Below are 21,407 nucleotides of genomic sequence, written 5' to 3' on the forward strand. Positions count from 1 at the left end.
ATGTCTTGGTGTAGATTTCTTTGAGTTTATCCTTTTCGGAATTTGCTCAGCTTCTTGAATCTGTAGGGGTGTGTATATATATATATATATATGTGTGTGTGTGTGTGTGTGTGTGTGTCAAATTTGGAAAAATTTCAACCATTATTTCTTTGATTATAAGTTTTAGCCTCACTCTTTTCCCCTTCTTCTTCTGGGATTCCACTGGGAAAGAAAATTCTGGGACTTCAAAATGTTAAATTTTTTGTTATAGATGCAGAAGTCCCCCAGGCTCCCTTTTTCTTTCTTCATCCTCCTTCTCCCTCTCTTCCTTCCTTCCTTTTTTCCGAGTCTATTGGGTCACCTCTATTTATTCTCTTCTGGTTCATTACGTCTTTTATCTATTCTCTTCATTCTGCTCTTAAGCCCTTTCACTGAGGGTTTGTTTTGTTTTCGTTATCGTGTTTTTCAGTTCTAAAATTTCCATTTGGTTCTTCTTTGTATCTTGTATTTCTTTGTGGGACTTGTTAGTTTTTCATTTGTCTCAGTCATTAACAATTAGTTGTTTGAAACATTCTTATGATGGTGACTTTAAAAATCTTGTCAGATGATTCTAACACGTGGTGGTGTTTCCGTGTTGATGTCTGTCGTCTTTTCTCACGCAAGTTGAGATTTTCTTGGTTCTTCATAGGAGTGATTTTGATTGAATCCTGGACATTTTGGCTGTAATGTTGTGAGACTCCAGATGTTATTTAAATCTATTTTCACACACCTCCTCTGACACTGTGCCGACAGGGGAAGAGAGGTGCCCCTTGTTACTGTCGGATGGATGTGGAAGTCCAGGTTCCCCATTCAGTCTCTGTTGACACCCCAGAGCGGGAGGAGTACCTCATTATTGCTGGGTGGAGGTGGGAGTTCAGACTCCCCACTAAGCCTTCACCAGTGCCTCCCTAGTTGGGAGGAGGAAGCATGCCTTATTACTGGTCCCTATACAGCCTCCACTGATGCCATGGGGTGTCACTTGCCCTCCTCTGACACTAAACCAGCAAGGATATTAGGATGCCCTGCTGGACTGGCTCTTCCCTGGTCCTTCAGCTAGAGAGAGCAGGATTTTCTTGGGGCTTTTTTGGGTCTACATTTGTTGGTGTTTCTGGATAATCAGCTTTTATACAACTCAATCTGGAGTGTATAAAACAAAACAAAAAAATGCCCGAAACTTGCCGCCCTGTCATTTCTTGGGTCTGAAAGTCCCTAGCTGGTCATTCTCTTTACCTTTCAGTGTCTTACTTTTGTTGTATAAACAATGTCTAGGAGTTTTAGTTGGGCTTAGTGGGAGGAATATGGGAGAGTATATCTACTCTATCTTTCCAGAAGCAGAAGTCCCTGGGTTGCTTTTTTTATTAAAAAAAAAAAAGTTAACAACTTTATTGAATTATGACTGACATACAGCAATCTGCACATATTTAACATGTGCAATTTGACAAGTTTTGACATGTGTATACCTGTGAAACCCTCACCACAATCAATATAATGCACATATCCCTGACTCCCCAAAGCTTCCCTGTGTCACTTGTAATCCCCCCTTTTCTTCCTCCTCCCTCTACCTGTCACCTCTCCCAAACCCTAGTCACGCGTTCTATACTGGAATCATACAGTATGTACTTCTTTTTTTGGTGACTGGTGGATAAGGTCCTGACTTCTTTCACTCAGCATAATTATTTTGAAATCACCCATGCTCTAGCATGTATCAATGATTTATTTGTTGTTTATGCTGAGTAATATTCTATTATATGGCTACATCACAGTTTATTCATCTGTTGGTGGACATTTTGATTTGTTTTTAGTTTTTGGCTGTTATAAATAGAGCTGCTGTGAACATTTGTGTGTAGGTCTTCACATGGACGTATATTTTCATTTCTCCTTGGTAAAGTACCTAGGAGTGTAATGGCTATGTCATAAGGAAGGTCTGTATTTTACATTTTAAGAAACTGTCAGGCTGTTTTTCAAAGTGGTTGTATCATTTTATATCCACCCCAACAATGTACAAGAGTTCCAGTTCCTTTATATTCTCACTAACACTTGGTATGGTCAACGTTTTAAAGTTTTAGCTAGTCTTATTTTTATACAGTGGTATCTCATTGTGGTTTTACTTTGTATTTCCCTAATTAATGATGTTGAAGATCTTTATATGTGCTTATTTTACCATCCTTTGGTAAAATGTTCAAACCCTTGGACCATTTTAAAATTGGGTTGTTTGTTGGTTTTCTTATTAATGAAAATAGATAGTTCTTTACATATATTAGATTCAAGACCTCTCCAAATTTGTCCTTCTTTTTTGAAGTTGTTTTGGCTACTCTAGGTTCTTTGCGCTTCCATATGAATTTTATAATCAATTTGTCAATTTCTACAAAAAACATGGTGGAATTTTGATTGAGATTGTGTGGAGTCTATAGATCAACTTGGGGGAAACTGACATTTCTTAATGTTGAATCTTCCAACCCATGGATATAATGTATCTCCCCATTTATTATTATTCTTTTTCATTTTTCTGATCAATCACTTTTAGTTTTCAGTGTATGGGTCTTTCACATTTTTGTCAGCTTTATCTCGATATACTTAATATTTTTGATGATATTATAAATAGATTTTTTTAAATTTAAATTTTCTGATTTTTCTTTGCTAGTGTACGGAAATGCAACTATTTTTGTGTATTCACTTGTGTCCTACAATTTTGCTATACTCATTTATTAGTTCTAGTAGCTTTCTATAGATTGCATAGCATTTTCTCTATAGTTGATTATACTAGTGAATGAACAAAGCTTTTTGATATAGATGTGTTTTATTTATTTTACTTGTCTATGTAAAGTGACATATTGTCTATGTAAAATGACAAGTACTATCTATGTAAAATAACAAGTATTGTACAGGAATGTCCAGGACAATATTAAGTAAACGTGTTAAGAGTGAACATCCTTTTGTGGTTCCTGATCCTAAGGTGAGAGTATTCATTCTTTTATTTTTAAGCAAGATGCTAGCTGTAGTTCTGTTTGTTTTTTTTTGCTGCACCACACGGCACGCAGGATCTTAGTTCCCCAACCATGGATCTAACCCTGGCCCCTTGCACTGAAAGTATGGAGTCTTAACCACTGGACCGCCAGGAAAGTCCCAGCTGTAGGTTCTTTATAGCTGCTCTTTATCAAATTGAGGATGCTCCTATCTCTAGTTTGACAGTTATTTAAATCAGTATTTGGTATTGGTTTTGTCAATTGATTTTGCTGAGTCTATTGAGATGATCATGTGATTTTGCTTTTGTTAATTGTTAATATGATGAGTTATACTGATTGGTTTTTGAATGCTAAACTAACATTGCATTCCTAGGATAAACCCTACTTTGTCATGACATGTTATCCTTTTTATATATTGTCAGATTCACTTTGCTAAAGTTTAAGTAGAACTTTTGCATCTATCTTTATGACAGATATTGGTCTATAGTTTTTTTGTTTTTTTTTTTCTTCTCCTTGTGTCTCTGTCTGGTTTAGGTATTTGGATGGTGTTGGCTTCGTTTAATGAGTTGGGAAATATTCTCTCCTTTTCATTTTTCTGGAAGAGTTTATATGTAGAATTGATATTAGTAGCTGCAGCATGCAGGCTCTGTAGCTGTGGCTTGCAGGCCCCAGAGCGCATGGCCCTTAATAGTTGTGGCACTTGGGCTGAGTATTTGTAGCACATGGGCTTAGTTGCTTGGCAGCATGTGGAATTTTCCCAGACCAGGGATAGAACCTGTCTCCCCTGCACTGGCAGGTGGATTCTTACCCATTGTGCCACTAGAGAAGTGCTAAATTTAATTTCTTTAATGGATATATAGGGCTATTCAGGCTATTTTATCTTCAGTGAGCCTTGGTAGTTTGTGACTTAAAGGGACATGTCCACGTCATCTAAGTTATGCAAAATGAGTTGCATAAGATTGTTCATACTGTTGTTGTATTATCTTTTTACTATGTGTAGAATCTGTTGTGGTGTATCTTCTGTTATTCCTTATATTGGTAAATTTGAATTTTTTCTTTCACCTGATCAGTCTGATTAGAAGTTTGTCGATTTTATTGATTTTTTTTGAAAGAAATAGCTTTTGGTGTGAGTGATTTTCTCAAATTTTTCTGTTTTATATTTTGTAGTTTCTGTTCTGATCTTTAGTTTTCCTTTCTTCTATTTTACTTTGGATTTAATTTGCTCTTCTGCTTATTTCTCAAAGTAGAAACTGAAGTCAATGATTTGCAGTCTTTCTTCTTTTGTGATATAATTTCTCCCTAAGAATGAGGGTTTAGCTCATTCTTTAGCCTTGTTTCATAAATTTTGGTATTGTTTTCATTTTATTCAATTGAAATGTTTTCTAATTTCCCATTTTATTTCTCCTTTTGTCCATAAATTATTTAGAAGTATGTTATTTAGTTTCCGAACAGTTGGGAGATTTTCCAGAGATATGCCTTTTATTTATTTCTACTTTAATACCATATGGTCAGAGAATGCTGTGTATGACTTGGATCCTTTTAAATTTATGGAGACTTGTTTTATGGCCCAGAATATGGCCTGTCTTGGATAAATGTTCTCTTTAATCTGGAAAATAATGTGTATTTTCCTGTTGTTAGTTGGAATGTCCTATAAATATCAATTAAATCAAGTTATTGATAGTACTGTTCAAATTTTCTACATTCTTACCAATTTTTATATTTGTTCTGTAAATTATCAAGAGAGTAAATTGAAATTTCTGACTGTAATTGTGAGTTTTACTATTTCGTCTGGTGATTCTTTTAGTTTTTGCTCCATATATTTTGAAGCTCTATTATTAGATACATAAACATTTAGGATTATTATATTCTCTTGATAAATTGATTGCTTTGTCATTTTGTAATGACCCTTGAAATATGTTAATATTCTTTATTCTGAAATTTGCTTTCTCTAATATTAATATAGCCATTCCAGTTCTACTTTGATTAGCATTAATATGGTATATTTTTTTCATCTTTTACTTTTAACTTATTTGAGAATTTATGTTAAAAGCAGATTTTTTAACAGGTAGTATTTGGCTATATCTTGCTTTTTAAATGTAATTTGACGATCTTTGTTTTGTTAATTTGGATATTTAGACCATTTAAATTTAATGTGATTATTTTTATAGTTAGGTTTAAGTCCTAACTATAAAAATATCATTTTACTATTTGTTTCCTATGTATCCATCTGTTTGTTTTTTTTTCTCATTTTCTTTCAGGGATTAATTAAATTTTTTGACTCCATTTTCTCTCATTTTTTGGCTTATTAACTAAAACTCTTTCTTTTGTTATTCTAATGTTTGCTTGGTGTTTATAGTATGCGTGTTTAACTAATTATAGTTTACCTTTAAGTGATATTATACTGCCTGGTGAATAGTGTAAGGACTCTACAATAGTATGGTGGTAAACAGAATAATACTATCCTACCCCAAAGATGCACATAGCTTAATCCCTGGAACCTGTGAACATGTTATTTTACATGGCAAAAAGGACTTTGTTAATGTGATTAAGTTAATGGACTTGATATAGAGAGCTTATCCTAGATTATTCAAATGGGCCCAATGTAATCATAAGGGTCTTTAAAAGAGGGGGCAGGATGGTCCGAATCAGAGTAGGAGATGTGACAGCAGAAGCAGAAGTTGAAGCGATGCAACAGAGGCAGGGGCTACCATCCAAAGTGTGTAGGTGGCATCTAGAAGTCTGAAAAGGCAAGGAAGTAGGTTCTCCCTCAGAGTCTCCAGGAGGGATGCAGTTCTGCTCACACCATGATGTTAGCTCATTCAGTAAGACTAATTTTGGAATTCTGACCTCTGGAATTGTAAAATAATAAATTCATATTGTTTTAAGACTCTCTGTGGTGATTCTTTACAGCAGCAGCCTTTGGAGACTAATACAAGTGTACTTGAACATAAAAGCATTGACTACTGACCTTTGTGCAACTGCTGTCATTCATTTTATTTTTATATATGGTGTAAACCTCATAGTGCATTGTCATTATTTTGTTTAGTCCACATCTTTTAAAGAATTTTGAATAATAAGAAAAACTTCTTATATGATTCAGTTCAGTTCAGTCGCTCAGTCGTGTCCGACTCTTTGCAACCCCATGAATCGCAGCATGCCAGGCCTCCCTGTCCATCACCAACTCCTGGAGTTCACTCAAACTCATGTCCATCGAGTCGGTGATGCCATCCAGCCATCTCATCCTCTATTGTCCCCTTCTCCTCCTGCCCTCAGTCCCTCCCAGCATCAGAGACTTTTCCAATGAGTCAACTCTTCACATGAGGTGGCCAAAGTACTGGAGTTTCAGCTTTAGCATCATTCCTTCCAAAGAAATCCCAGGGCTGATCTCCTTCAGAATGGACTGGTTGGATCTCCTTGCAGTCCAAGGGACTCTCAAGAGTCTTCTCCAACACCACAGTTCAAAAGCATCAATTCTTGGGCACTCAGCTTTCTTCACAGTCCAACTCTCACATCCATACATGACCACAGGAAAAACCATAGCCTTGACTAGACGGACCTTTGTTGGCAAAGTAATGTCTCTGCTTTTGAATATACTATCTAGGTTGGTCATAACTTGCCTTCCAAGGAGTAAGCATCTTTTAATTTCATGGCTGCAATCACCATCTGCAGTGATTTTGGAGCCCCCAAAATAAAGTCTGACACTGTTTCCACTGTTTCCCCATCTATTTCCCATGAAGTGATGGGACCAGATGCCATGATCTTTGTTTTCTGAATGTTGAGCTTTAAGCCAACTTTTTCATTCTCCTCTTTCACTTTCATCAAGAGGCTTTTTAGTTCTTCTTATATGATTACTGATATACTAAAAGCCATTTCTAATGTTCTTTATTTCTTTGTGTAGATCCTTAATTAGATCTAGTATCAATTTTCTTCTGCCTAAAGTTTTCTTTTAACATTTCTTGTAGTCTAGGCCTGTTGATGATTAATTCTTTCAACTTTTGTGTATCTGAAAATATCTTTAGCTTGCTTTAGTTTTTTAAAAGTTATTTTTGCTGGGTATAGTCTCTAAATTGACACGTTTCTTTTTTCCCTTTCAGTATTACAATGATTGAACTACTATTTTCTTGCTTGCAGAGTTTCTGATGAGAAATCATCCTTATCTTTGTTCCTTTATTTGTAATACAGCTCTTTTCTCTGGCTGCTTTTAATATTTTCTCTTTATCACTGTTTTTGAGCAATTTTGACTATGATGTACATTGCTACAGTTTTTTTCATGCTTCTTATACTTAGTTCTGTTGGAGCAGCAGGTTTATAGTTTTCATCAGACTTAAAATATCCAGCCCTGTTTCTACAAATATTTTTTCTTCCCTCTCTTCTCTTTAGGGATGCTAATCAGACACATAGTAGGTTGTTTGAAGTTGTCTCACTATGCTGTTCTGCTTTTTTTTTTTTAATTCTCATTTTCTCATGGATTTTTATTTTAGATAGTTTTTAATTGCTATGTTTTTAAGTGTTCTAATCTTTTCTTCTCTAATGTCTAATCTGACCTTAATTCCATCTGGTATGTTTTTAATCTCACACATTGTAGTTTTCATTTTTATAAGTTAAATTTGAGTCTTTTAAAACAGACTGCTTTAAGCTTTTAAACATGTGGAATATAAATAATAACTGTTTTAGTGTCTTTCTGCTAATTCTAACATCAGTGTTAATTCTGGATTGGTTTTAATTGTTTTTTTCCCTCCTCTCATCGTAGGCCATTTTGTAGCTTCTTTACATGCCTTGTAATTTTGAATTGGATGCCCAACATTGTGAATTTTACCTTGCTGGGTACTGTATATATTTTTTATTCCTATAGATATTCTGGAACTTTGTTTTGGGTCACTGTCAAGTTACTTAGAAACAGTTTGATCTTTTCTTGTCTTACTTTTAACTTGAACAGTGCTTAATCTAGGGCTAATTCCCCATTAGCAAGGCAAGACCATTCTCTGTACCCTACCCAGTGCTCCATGAATCATGAGGCTTTTCCAAAGTGCTGGTGGGAACAGACTGTTCCCAGCCCCTAGGGCACACCAGGCACACCTATGTTCTTTCAGGTGGTTCTTCTCTTGGCATTTAGTAGGTTCCTCACAAGCATGCTGTGATCAATACTGAGCTGAATACTTGAAGGAGACCCTTTGTGTATCTCCACAGTTCTTTCTCTGAGCAGCTTTCTTGTGTTTGCTGTGTTTTTTTTTTTTAATTATTTTTAAAGTGTTTATTTATTTATTTAAATTTTGGCTGCACGAGGTCTTTGTGGCAGCACATGGGCTCTGCGTTGTGGCACATGGGCTTTCTTTTGCTGTGCCACACGGACTTAGTTCTCTTCGGCATGTGGAATCTTAGTTCCCCAACCAGGGATTGAATTCACATGCTCTGCATTGGAAGGCAAGTTCTTAACCACTGGACCACCAGGGAAATCCCTGTTTACTATTCTTCTCCTTGAATTCTAGTCACCTTGGTCTTCCCAGACTCTCAGCTCTTTCTCTTCAACTCAAGAAGTCAGCTGAGTTCTACCTGTGTTCCTCCTCCATGTGCTGCACTCTGGAAACTCTCAAGCAAGTAAGCTAGGGCAATCACAGGGCTCACCTTGCTCATTTTCAGTATCTAAAGGATCACTGTCCTTCATCGCCTGATGTCCAGTGTCTTGAAAACTCTTGTTTCATTTTTTTTCTATCTTGGCTTCAGGTGGGAAGGTAAAGCTGGCCCTTGATATGCATCTTAGCCAGAGGCAGATGTTTGCTTTTCTTGTTCAATCACTAAGGTGTGTCCTGCTCTTTGTGACCCCATGGACTGCAGCACACCAGGCTTCCCTCCCTGTCCTTCACTATCTCCCAGAGTTTGCTCAAATTCGTGTACATTGATGCCATCCAACCATTTCATCCTCTGTCACCCACTTCTCCTGCCCTCAATCTTTCCCAGCATCAGGGTCTTTTCCAGTGAGGAGGCGCTTCGCATCAGATGGCCAAAGGATTGGAGCTTCAGCTTCAGCATCAGTCCTTCTAATGAATATTCAGGGTTGATTTGCTTTAGGATTGGCTGGTTGGATCTCCTTGCAGTCCAAGGGACTCTCAAGAGTCTTCTCCAACACCACAGTAAGAAGCATCAATTCTTTGGTGCTCAGCCCTTTTATGATCCAATTCTTACATCCATATGTGACTACTGGAAAAATCATAGCTTTGACTATATGAACCTTTGTCAGCCAAATGATGTCTCTGCTTTTTAATATACTGTCTAGGTTTGTCATAGTTTTCTTCCAGAAAGCAAGAGTCTTTTAATTTCATAACTGTAGTCACTGTCTTCAGTGATTTTGGAGCCCAAGAAAATAAAATCTGCCACTGTTTCCATATTTCCCCTATTTGCCATGAAGTGATGTGACTAGATCCCATGATCTTAGTTTGCTTTTATATTTTAATTTTCCTTTGTAATAATATCAAATATTTACTGGGTTTAAAGTCAGATCTACAAAGCATGGTATATTCAGAGAGAGAGTTTAGCCCTCTTCTATCTCTGTTCTTTTATCCTGTTCCTTTCCTCTTTCTATTTTCTTTTCCTTTTCTAAGAAAAGACAACTTTCTTTTCTTCTTGTTACTACTATTATTATTATTATTTTTGTTCTATCTGTAAGTAACTTTAAAAAATAGTTTTTGGTTTATCTTTCCATTAAAAAAAAACATGTAAAAACACAGTATGTATGCATCTGTGTATGTATATCCCCATTTGTTAAAGAAATGATAATATAATATGCACACTATTCTCTACCTTACATTTTTCACTTAATGATATATTCCATTGCAGTGTACACTCCCCTGCCCCCACTATCTCCTCCCCCCACTTCTTTCCATAACTTCATTATAGTCCATTATGAGGCTGTACTATTATTTATTCAACCATGTCCCTATAATGGACATTGGATTGCTTTCACCTTTTTTCTAGTATTGAATATACCACAATGAATGCATATTTTTGTATTTTTGTGTGTGAATCTGTGATAGAGATTCCTGGAAGTGGAATTGCTGGGTCAAAGGTCAACATATATGCAGTTTTGTTAGATATGCCAAATTCTCTTTCATAGTGTTAGTTGCTCAATCATGTCCTACTGTTTGCGACTCCATGGGCTGTAGCCTTCCAGGATATTCTATCCATGGAAGTCTCCAGGCAAGAATACTGGAGTGGGTAACCATTTCTTTCTCCAGGGGATCTTCCCCACTCAGGGAGTAAATGTGGGTCTCCTGTGTTGCAAGTGGATTATTTACTATCTGAGGCACCAGAAACTCAGACACAGGGTTGAGCCCTTTTGCATTCTCACCAGTGGTGGATGAGATTGGTAGACATATTTCTAACAATAAAATATTTCAGCAGCATAGGAGACTGCTTCATGGAAGGGTAAGGACTAGAATTATTGAAACAGAGGCCAGAGTGGAGACTCAAGTCAGGGATAGTGTAGAGGCAATTCTTGTGTCTGGTAAGAATAAGATTCAATAACTTCTAAGCTCCCGTTCCATGTTATAATGTTGATACTGTAAACATTTCTGACAAATTTAGAAAGAATGTCCCAGTCAGTATCTGATTCTCCACACATTTTATATACTCTACTATAATGTTTTTGTATTACCAAGATGCATTTCCCCATGAGCACTTTTAGTTGGTGATGTGATAGGAAAGGAGAAATAAATTCCACAAGAAGTGGCTTGAGGAGGGTGGGCAGGAGGGCCAGAGTTCTTTTCCTGAGCGTTTTGGCAAAGGGGGCTCTGTGTTTCAAGCCTGCTGCGTGTGGGCCGGCGATGGAATGGCTGTCCTCACAGTGAGAGAGCAGGGACCGTGAGGCGCTACCCTGGAACAGACGAAGAGCTCACTGAATGTTAGCGACTGTCCTGTGGCAGGTTTTTTTTTTTTTTTTGACCTGGACCATGTTTAAAGACTTTGTTGATTTTGTTACAATTTTGCTTCTGTTTTATGTTTTGGCTTTTTGGCCACAAGGCATGGGGGTGGGATTTTAGCTCCCCAACCAGGCAGTGAGCCTGCACCCCTGCACTGGAAGGCAAAGCTGTAACCACTGGAGCACAAGGCAAGTTCCGCTGTGTCAGGTTTTGAGTGTGATGGGACCAGTGAGGGACTTCGGGGAGGTCTCTGGGCCAGAAGAAGCAGGCAACATTCTGGATTTGAGGTCTACCTTGCCTGGGCAGTCCTGTCACATGGGACACTGCACTTGAATGTTAGAGAGGAGCTCCCAAGAAGAATAGGAGGGGAGGCTGGAAGGGGATGTTTGGCTAGCCAGATAGAGAGCCATGCTGGCTGCTGGCTGAGCTGCCAGGTACCCAGGACTCCAGACTTTCAGGGAAGAGAAAAGGCACTGTGGTCTGGGATGGTTCAGGAGTGCTTTACTGAAGAGATAGTCCATACGATCCGGGCAGCTCTTAAATAAGCCAAGAGAAGAGAGGAGGACAGAGCACCAAGAAGTGACGCAGCTGTAAGTGCTTGGGAAATACATCTTCCCTGCCCCTCAAGCCCTACCTGGGGCTTATTACTCATCCTTCCAGCTCTGCAGACTTGGTCCAAATTGTCATCTTCAGCCACAAACAGTGCACCTATCATCTGTGGGCCCTGGGGAAATAAATACGAGTAAGATCTGATCTAATGCCAAGTTCCTTATGTGGGAGGTTTTCAAACTACAGCTGCCTTGGTGAATCTCTGCTATTCTGGCTTGGAAGGATTGGGCTGGACCCCTTTTCAATACCGACTTCTGTAGTTTGGACGCCCTGTCTTGCTGGAGAGTCCCAGGCTCTCGGGCAGATGTAGTCACCGCCTTTTTCCTCTACTCTTATTGCCCTCTAGTTCTTCGTTCTCTCAGCTGGCTCTCCTCCGAACCCAAGCAGGTGGGTGGGATGGGCGTTCGGGATGCAGATGACACCTGTCCACTCTTGGGATCAAGGGTCGACAAACTGGCATAGGTAAGCAACAGGAAGGTAGATTTTGATTTCAAATAAGGATGAGGTGAAACTGCCACATCGACAGTGACCGACAGTGGGGCAATGTGTCCTGTGAAGCAATGAGTAGGGTACCTCGGGCCACTCTCTGAGCTGCTGTGGGCAGAGCCCTTCTCTGGGTGGGCTTGAACTGCCACTGCTCAGCTCTGTTCTGGGGAAGAGGAAGATATTCTGATTCTTCTTTTCAAATCTGTTCCCATCCCATTTCATCTTCTGAATTCTTAATGGCTCATGCTGTGTCTGTCAGAGAGGCTCATAACACTCAGGATCCACCTGCTGAACGTGGGCCATGCATGTGACAAGCAATTTACATGTGCAGGCACCCAGCTCATCCTGCTGAATTTTCCTATGGAGCCAGTTCTTCCTGCAGCCAGTGGGTGAGTTCCTGAGTGGGTGTGTGTGTGTATGTGTGTGTGTGTGTCTGCCATGCTCACACTCGTATATAAGTGTACCTGGAATTGCAGCTCAAAGTAATAGCAAAGCAGTTTGCTCAGTGGGGTGTGTGAATGGAGGGATTGCTGTGGTCTTGGTTACTGGGAAGGCTGGTCACCCACTCTTGTCTCCTGCCTTCCTCTCCTCTATATCCATCTCATTTCCCCCATCCCCAGACTTCCTCCTTCAGGTTAATTTCCCCAGCTGCAGCTGTGCCTCCCTCTTCGCCACCCCCTCCTCCATCTACCACACAGACACATGGGCTTTGAGTTATGTGCCTCCTGTTCTAATGAGATAAACAACATAACTCTCACGGGGCTCTGCTCATCCCTGTGTAAGTGGAACTCCAGGGCTGAATGTGTTGGCCCTATAAAGGCACCCTGGTGCTTGTCAGCCCAGGGAGGAGGGCAAGGAAGGGGGCAGGAGCCCTGAGAGAGCTCCTGGGGGCATTTGCTTGTTGATAGGAGTTGAAGCAGGCATCAAAGGGGAGCCCGTTGCCCCCCTTGTGGCTAGAGGAGCAAAGAGCAGTCATGTCATGCCAGATGGGGGCCACATGGGCAAAGAGTCCAGGCTTGTTCAAGTCAGCTAACTCCTGATAATTAAGAACTGATGTCTGTATGAGACTTCATGGCTATAAAGAGCTTCTTCTTGAATATAAGCTAATCCCCCAACAGTCCTTGTAAGGTAGGTATTATTATCACCTTTATCCTAAGGCAAGGAGACAGGCTCAGAGAGGTATGGTGAAATTCCCAAGGCGACTCGAATGGGGGTATGAGGACTCGTGCTCATCCTCTGCACTGTGGGGCTCCTCCATCCACCAGAGAAAGTTACAGAAGGAAATAAAGACAGTCCCTTCTTCTGGGCATTCAAAGTACTTCCTAAAATGGACTCCCTCGGGAGAATGGACCTATAGCTGAGTGGCCCGAGGCAGCTGACCAGGCAGTGTGGTGATGGCAGCCTCAAGGAGGGTGGATGACTTGGACAAGGGCTAATGATTTCAACCTCCGGTCACTTAGACCTTTGTGAGTGTGCTGGTCAGGACCAGTTCCTTTTCATGGACCTGTTTTTGGTCAGAGTGGAAATACCATGAAAGCAGCCTGTGGGCAAGAAGGAGCCTACAGCACAGAGACTCCCTTCTTGGGGTGGGTTGGGTGGGTTCTGTGTTCAGTGCAACAGGTCCCTCTTGGATGGTTTGGAGGTGGGTGGAGGAGTCTCCTGGAGTCAGAAACAGCAGGAGCCAAGGGTCATCCACTTCTGTGTTTCTGAAACTCAACCATTCTGGTTGAGAATGCCAGGCACTGTGCTAAGGTTTGGGGATACTTGAGATGGACATGACTCCTGCCACCTTGCATCTTATTAAACCAGTGGGGATGACAATCTAGTAAGCAAGCAGTTAATGACAATGGCTTGGGAAAGCTACAGGAAACCTTGTGAACCTACTGGAAAAATGATTAGACTGGTCTTGGTACATCAGAGGGAATATCCAAGTAGTAACTCTTTGGTGCTTAGACATCCAGAGTTTCTTTGTCAGATAGTATGACAGTCTATAACGTGCGTTAAAACAAAGAGGTGTTCAGTTCCCCCCACACCTCCATGTGGACGGGGTAGCTCTGGCATGGTTTGGGGCATTGGTGTTAGTAAGTTCTCCAGGTGATTTTTGGCTTCAGCCTGGATTAAGAATTGCTCATCCAAGATGAGGGGGCATTTTAAGGGACAAGTTCTGGGATATGGAGCAGCAGGTCAGCCCTTATACTTGGCCTTCTCTGGGATCCTGGGGAACACCGGCCCCAGCGGTGGCCAAAACATCTGGAAGGGACTCCAACTCAATGTACCCATTTATAGGAATCATAAATTCATTCACTGTTCAAACAAAACAAAATTTTGTCTCCTTCAATGCTGGAGTAGTTGCCTCTGCTCTGGACCCAAACCAGTGTATGGGTAGAGATGACAACACAACTGAAAAATGAATGAATGCAGGTATAACAGTGAAACTTTTGCAGGTTTTTCTGTAAAAAATGCAAAAATGAAGACATTTTTTCTCTTAGCTTTTATTGTTTTTAATTTTTAAAAGACTTTTTGATGTGGACCATTTAAAAAATCTTCATTGACTTTGTTACCATATTATTTTTGTTTCATGTTTTGGTTTTTTGACTTTGAGGCATGTGAAACCTTAGTTCCCTGACCAGGGATTGAACCCGCAAGCCCTGCCATTGGAAAGTGAAATCTAACCACTGGACTGCAGGGAAGGCCCTCTCTTAACTTTAAAAGCCCCCAAATGGAAGACAGAACACGGGAAAAGGGTCCTGATGTTTTGCACCCATGGTCCGAGGTCTAGGAAGGGCCCCTTTTGTTGGGGAGGGGGGCTGCCTGTCTCTAACGGTTGTTACGTGCCATGTTCATCTACAGAAGACGGAGTTGTGACTTCCGTGAACTGGAACATATTCTTTCCCTCACTCACTCGGCAAGTGTTTCATTTGATTCTTCTCTGTGTCAGCCACGGTTCCAGTTCTGGGGATTCTGATGTCAGGCTTTTCTCTCTAATGGTGGGGGTGGGTCAGTTGACTTGCTGGTTTATTTGGGGGTGCATCGGGCAGGCTTTTGAATCTGCAGATCACCTAACCAGTTTTCAGCCCTCTTCCTCTGCCCTTAGCCTCCATCCCCTGCCCTCTTCTCTGGGAACAGACCAGGGTCTAGTGTGGGAAGTCCGTGTTCTTCCAAGGCCTCTGGATGCCACACTGTGTGCCACGTGAGCCACAAGAGTGTTGGCTGATGAGCAGGAAGGCTCCTCATGGGGTGCTTGGCCTGAGACACTACACAGGTATGGCGCTTTCATGTCAAAGGCCAAATCCAAGTGGAGGCTCTTGTTGGGAGACCGTGTGATCCATAAGCCCAGCACTGGACTCCGGCCTGTTTCTTTTTGGTAAAGCCCAGGCAGGGATGTGGGCTTCCCTTGTGGCTTAGCTGGTAAGGAATCCTCCTGCAATGTGGGAGACCTGGGTTCGATCCCAGGGGATTGGGAAGATCCCCTGGAGAAGGGAAATGCTCCAGTATTCTGGCCTGGAGAATTCCATGGACTGTATAGTCCAGGGGGTCGCAAAGAGTCGGACACCACTGAGCGACTTTCACTTCACTTCAGACAGGGATGTACAGATATGCCCGCTGTGCAGGCATGGAGCCTGCTCCCAGGAAAGGCTTATATTCTGAAGGAGGTTGCCAGGGACTCCCTTCGGCTTCAGCGAGCTGCCAGCAGCTGTCAGTGGGTGGAAGAAGCCAGCGGGTAGGAGATCTGGCAGCCTGACTCTGTTTCCTTGAGCTGTTTCCCCATCCAGGCTGTCTGCAGGTAGACAGAATGACGCCTGACGCCCACCTTGAAGGGCACCTGCTTGGCCTGGGCAGAGGGGCAGTTGATGGAAAGTAGCTGGACATACACGGCCTTGGAAACCCCACGATGGGGATAAATCTGGAAAAGTCCCTCCTGTGTTTGAGGTCTTGCTGATCTTTTCTCTAGGCTAAGAAAGCAGAACTGATTTTGGTAACAATGAAGACTCACTTTTGGGATGTGCCTACTGAGACAGCAATGGAGAGCAGTCAGAGCCCCAGGGTCCTGGGCTCAGGGGGCCTAGATTTTGCCTGGGCTCCACCATTTACCAGGTGTGTGACCTTCACACACCCCTTCACTTCTCTGGGCCTCATTCTTACTGTGATTGAGAAGGTCAGACAGGGTGGTTTCCAAGGCTCCATCCAGCCTGGAGCCTTTAACCTTTATGTCTTCTCTGTCCACAGGCCTTGCCCCGGGCCAGCTGTACACATACCCTGCCCGCTGCTGGCGTAAGAAGAGACGATTGCACCCGCCTGAGGATCCGAAACTGCGGCTGCTAGAAATAAAACCTGGTGAGTGCCCGGTGGAACTTGGCTGGGCCGAGACAGGAGAGGCAGGGAGTGCTGGGCTGGCCAAGGACGAAGTTGCTCTGCGGAGTTTTCTGAGAGAGTGCATGTGCCCCCAAGGCACTTTCAGGAAATAAACACATTCACCTACCCTCCCCCCCCCAACACCCCCAAACTTCTCGCCCTCTGGGGGGTGGGTCTCAGGCCTTCCCCTTCCTTTTGTCTTTCTCTTGCTGCCCCAGGAGAGGAGAGCAAGCAGGTGCAGGGCGGGAACAGGCCCAGGATGAACGACTTTCCAGCAGAGCTGAAGGAGTTGCAGCTATCTGGGGCTGGGTGATACCTTCGCGGGGTTTCAAGTAAAGAAACCTAGTCCCAGACTGTGATCTAAGGAGAACAGTGCCCTGTGCACCTTCTCCCACCTCATTGGGAATGAACTAATGGATCATCTTACACAAGAAGGGCCAGTCACTAAAAATGGAACCCATCTGGGACATAGAAATAAAAGAGTTTGAGTTCAGGATTTGCTTCTAGGTGTCCCTGATGGCTTTGTGGCCCTGCAGAAAGAGTTGGTTAGTTTCTTTACTGGTCTATTATTACACTTCTGAACAGATGGCTGTCTTCAGACCTTGTGGGCTGCAGCAAGGCCAAGTGATGGCCCTGGGTCCTTAGCTTTAAGGGAACCTCTGCTTTGGGGGATGCCGGAGCTGGGATGTGACTCAGGAATGCTGTTAAATGGAATAAAGGCAGAGCTGACTTGCCCCCTTCCACTGTCCCCAGACAGCACAGACCTGGCAGGGGTGGTTGTCTGGCAATGTTACCTCATGCCTGCCTTTCCACACTGGCTCCCGAGGCTGTGTTTTTTTTCCTGCAAAATCTCTGCTAAACCAGTTGTTCTCATGCTTTCTTACAGTTCCATTGATAAGCATGCTTCAACTGCTCACTCTAACCCAGATTTCACTTGTGAAAAAGTTTTATTTGTTAGGGGTAGGTACTCCACCCAAGTTCTCAAATGGCCTTGCCTCATTTACAGACCCTTGCAGACACTCCAGGGTGATGACTGAGGTGGTCCCAAACTCCCTGAGATGCAGGTTATAGGAGAACCAAGTCTCCTGGAGCAGGATTATGAGCCACATGTATCTTTTTGCATTTTCTAGTAGCCACATTAAAAAAAAAGAAAAAGAAACCTGGTGACAATAATTTTAAACAATAGATTCTGTTTAACTTAATAATATTATTTCAGCATATTATCAGGATAAAAATTATGAATGAGATATTTTTCTTTTTTTGGTATAGTTTTTTAATTCCAGTGTGTATCTTAAGCTTTTAACACATTTCATTGTAAGCTGGCTGCATTCAGAGCTAGACTGCCACACGTGGCTAGTGGTGACCATGTCAGCTGGTATGGTTCTAGAATTACATTCCAAGTGTGGTCTTGATTATCAGGATAGGCATCACTTGGGAGCCTTTGGTCCTCACCCCAGACCTGCTGAGTTAGAATTTGCATTTTATCCAATCCCAAGGACTGCATCCTCAGAACACATGTTGAGGTTTGAAGATTTACAGGTGGTTGGACCACAAGTCAGGATGGCATGAATCCACACCATCTACATGCCTTTATTAAACAATTATCAATATGAACAATTTATTTTGGAGGTGTTGGCTCCCTCCTCCCTTGTTCCAGATCTGGAAGTGGTCTGATGAGTGAAGAGGTAATCCCTGACTTGAGCCTTACCTGGACCCATTTAAATTCCACCCTAAGCAGAGCTTTGCAGTAGGTGCTATAGTGAGAGGGTGAGCCCACGCCCGTTGGCTGTGTAGACTTGAGTGAGGGGACTATTCGGGTGTCTGTCGCTGGTTGGATGTGTCTCTGTGTTGGGGTATGTGAACCCTCTGGGTGTATTTCTGCATCTGTAAATAGCACGGTGGTACTTGGGATTCCTAGCCAGCCTTGCAGCTTCCTCATGAGGATCAAACAAGCAATATGTAATAGTATTTGCCATTTCTTACCCTTTCAATTAAAAATTAAAAAAAACTGAGTAGGTCATGCAGTCACATCCCAAAAATATAAAAGGATATATTTTATAGTGAAAAATAAGACCCAGGCTCCAAAGAGGCATCAATGGTACCAGTCTTTGGGGATTCTTCAAGACACAGGTTATGCACACGCAGGAATTACATCTGTATGACTTTCCCTTCCTCTTTTCATGCAGCACAACCACCTTGCATTTTGCCCTTTCCCTTAAAAATGTGCCTCAGGCACTGGCCATGTCAATATGTAAAGAATTTCTTCATTTCTTTCCCACAGTTACACGATATTCCATTGTATGAATGCACTACAACTTATTTAACCAGTTCAGTTCAGTTCAGTCGCTCAGTCGTATCCGACTCTTTGCGACCCCATGGCAGCATGCCAGGCCTCCCTGTCCATCACCAACTCCTGGAGTCTACCCAAACTGTTCCCAATTTTCATTTCTCAGGTGCTTAGTCATTCAGTCATGTCCAACTCTTTGTGACCCTGTGGACTATAGCTTGCCAGGGTCCTCTGTCCTTGGGGATTCTCCAGGCAAGAATACTGGAGTGAGTTGCCATGCCTTCCTCCAGGGGATCTTCCCAACCCAGAGATCAAACCCAGTTCTCCCACACTGCAGGCGGATTCTTCACTGTCTGAGCCACCAGGGATATTTTTCCAATCTAAGCGGTGATGCAATGAATATTTTACATGTATATAGTGAAAATGAAAGTATTAGCTGCTCAGTCCTGTCTTGACTCTTTGCAATCCCACGGACTATATAAGGGCATCTCATATGTAATTTGTTAAAGGATTTTATTATAAATGCTTGACATCAATTTTAAATTGTCTTTATTCTTTTTTAAAGTCTTTATTCTTAATGTTTATTTAAAAAACCTTTCTTAAGAATACTTTATATCAGACTAATTGGATTATCTTTTATAGAATCAAAAATGTTTAGCACTGTAAACATGTCAGACATCATTAACTCCAATTCTTTATTTTATTAAGGTCCAGACACTCCAGTATTTTTGGGCTTCCCTTGTGGCTCAGCTGGTAAAGAATCCACCTGCAATACGGGAGACCTGGGTTCGATCCCTGGGTTGGGGAGCTCCCCTAGAGAAGGGAAAGGCTACGCACTCCAGTATTCTGGCCTGGAGAATTCCATGGACTGTATAGTCCATAGGGCTGCAAAAAGCTGGCATGAATGAGTGACTTTCACTTTCAGACAAGTTGGGAGATTTGCTCAAACTTACACAGCAATTCCCATGGGAACCAGCAGAGAATCCAGGTTGCTTGATTTCTCTGTTCAGTGCTCCTTCTGCTTCCTCATGTTGCTGATAGGTGTACTAACTTAAAAGTTATCAAGGTTTTTCCCTTAAAAACTTTATTTTATGATTAGAAAACTAATATATTAATTATTAAAATGCATCCAAGAGATAGCTGTAATTCCTTCAGTCATAAACACCAGACATTCAAGTTGAATCTGCGTAAGCAAAAAATGGGAAGTGGTTGACATAACAGTGAATCCCAAAGTGGATTTGGGTTTCAGGCACAGCTTCATCCAGGGGCTCAGATGTTGTAGTGGGGGCTCTGTGTGTCTCTTTCCACCTCTAACACTGTCTTCTCCTCATGGGGAATGCAAGGTAGTCACTAGCAGCCCAGACTCAGCACTCAACACAGCTGGCAGAAAGGCAGTCTCCTTCAATATCTGTGTTGGAGAAATCCCTGGAAGGACTGATTAGCTGACTGGGTTCATGTTCACTCCACCCATCAGAGCCACCGGCGGATGGAGCGCTCTGGTCGAATCATCATTGTAGCCAGTATCTGAACAATACACTGTTGGCTCAGATGGTAAAGAGTCTGCCTGCCGATACAGGAGGCCCGGGTTTGATCCCTGGGTTGGGAAGATCCCCTGGAGAAGGAAATGGCAACCCACTCCAGTATCCTTGCCTGGAGGATTCCATGGACAGAGAAGCCTGGTGGGTTAAAGTTCATCGGGTAGCAAAGAGTCAGACACAACTGGGCGACTAGCACCCACACACACAAAACGTTTTCATTTATCATTTGCCACTTCCTTTGGTCTTTAACCATAGCCCTGGAGGGAGAGAGGCAAGGGAGAGGTAAAAGTATTATAAGCCCATTTTATAAGTCAGGGAAGTCAGGTTTCTGGCAAAGCCAAGGAGCATCTACTGTGCTGCTCATGTATCTGAGGACTTAGAATCTCATTGTTGGTGGGACTGAGGCAAGAAGCTACGTTACCAGTGTCTGGTCCTTCTGGCTACAGACATGTACTCAGGCACGTGGGTCTCCAGGAAGCTGAACGTAGAGCAGCTGGGGTCACAACTGACTTTGGACTTGCCCATCCTTGGGTCTAGGGAAAGGAAAAGGAAGGCCCCTAGGGCGGTGTCCTGTAGCCACGTGCCCAGCAGTACCATGTCCGTATCTGTGATCTTTGAGAGGTTTCCTGGGGCTCAGTCCTCACGCTTGGAGTAGACGCCAAGGTGGCTGCTCCTCTGGTGAAGGCCCAGCCTCAGAGACGGCCAGGGTCCCGGGGGAGGACCCTCTCTGTAAGGATGAGCGCCAGCCTGGTTGAGGATGGGCCCTCAGAGGTGTAATCATATCCTCAGGTGGCAGAAGACCCCAGGCAAGTCAGGCCCGCCCAAGGCAGAATGGCTCCCCCATACCTGCACCTAAGTGTTGAGAAACTCAACAATCCAGGGCTGGAATAAACAACTTTACAAATGACAAGAGATCCATCTCAGGTGAATTTGTTCCCTCTCTGGGTAATCAGACCTACTCTTAAGCCTGCTAAAAACAAAAATAAAACCCCCAAGGCCTTGGGCCAAATGTCAGTCATTTCTGTATCCTGTTCTGAGTGTGTACCACCGGGGCAGGCCTGGCTCTCAGGATGTGTACCACCTCACCAGCCTGCGGCTATAGGTTGTGAGTAAAGATGCCAGGGGAGCATCTGAGAGTCAGAGATAAGGAGCCTCAGGCTTGAACCTCAAAGCGTCAGGGCCTATCCAGAGAACATGAAGCAGCATGACCAAAAAAAAAAATGTACCACCCTCTTCCTGG

The 21,407-nt window shown here is 42.5% G+C and overlaps 1 protein-coding gene across 7 annotated transcripts in view; it reads left to right on the top strand.

Annotated features, from left to right (window-relative positions):
* The window catches only part of DPF3 (double PHD fingers 3), a 290,669-nt gene that overhangs the window by 120,014 nt on the left and 149,248 nt on the right, over positions 1 to 21,407 (top strand). For all 7 annotated transcript variants that reach the window (XM_044924773.2, XM_025295255.3, XM_044924771.2 and 4 more), the window contains exon 3: positions 16,217 to 16,324. In XM_044924773.2, the coding sequence (XP_044780708.1) occupies positions 16,217 to 16,324 (108 nt within the window). The remainder of the gene's footprint in view (positions 1 to 16,216; positions 16,325 to 21,407) is intronic.

Source organism: Bubalus bubalis, chromosome 11 (assembly GCF_019923935.1).
Source record: "Bubalus bubalis isolate 160015118507 breed Murrah chromosome 11, NDDB_SH_1, whole genome shotgun sequence".
NCBI classification, from domain to species: Eukaryota; Metazoa; Chordata; class Mammalia; order Artiodactyla; family Bovidae; genus Bubalus; species Bubalus bubalis.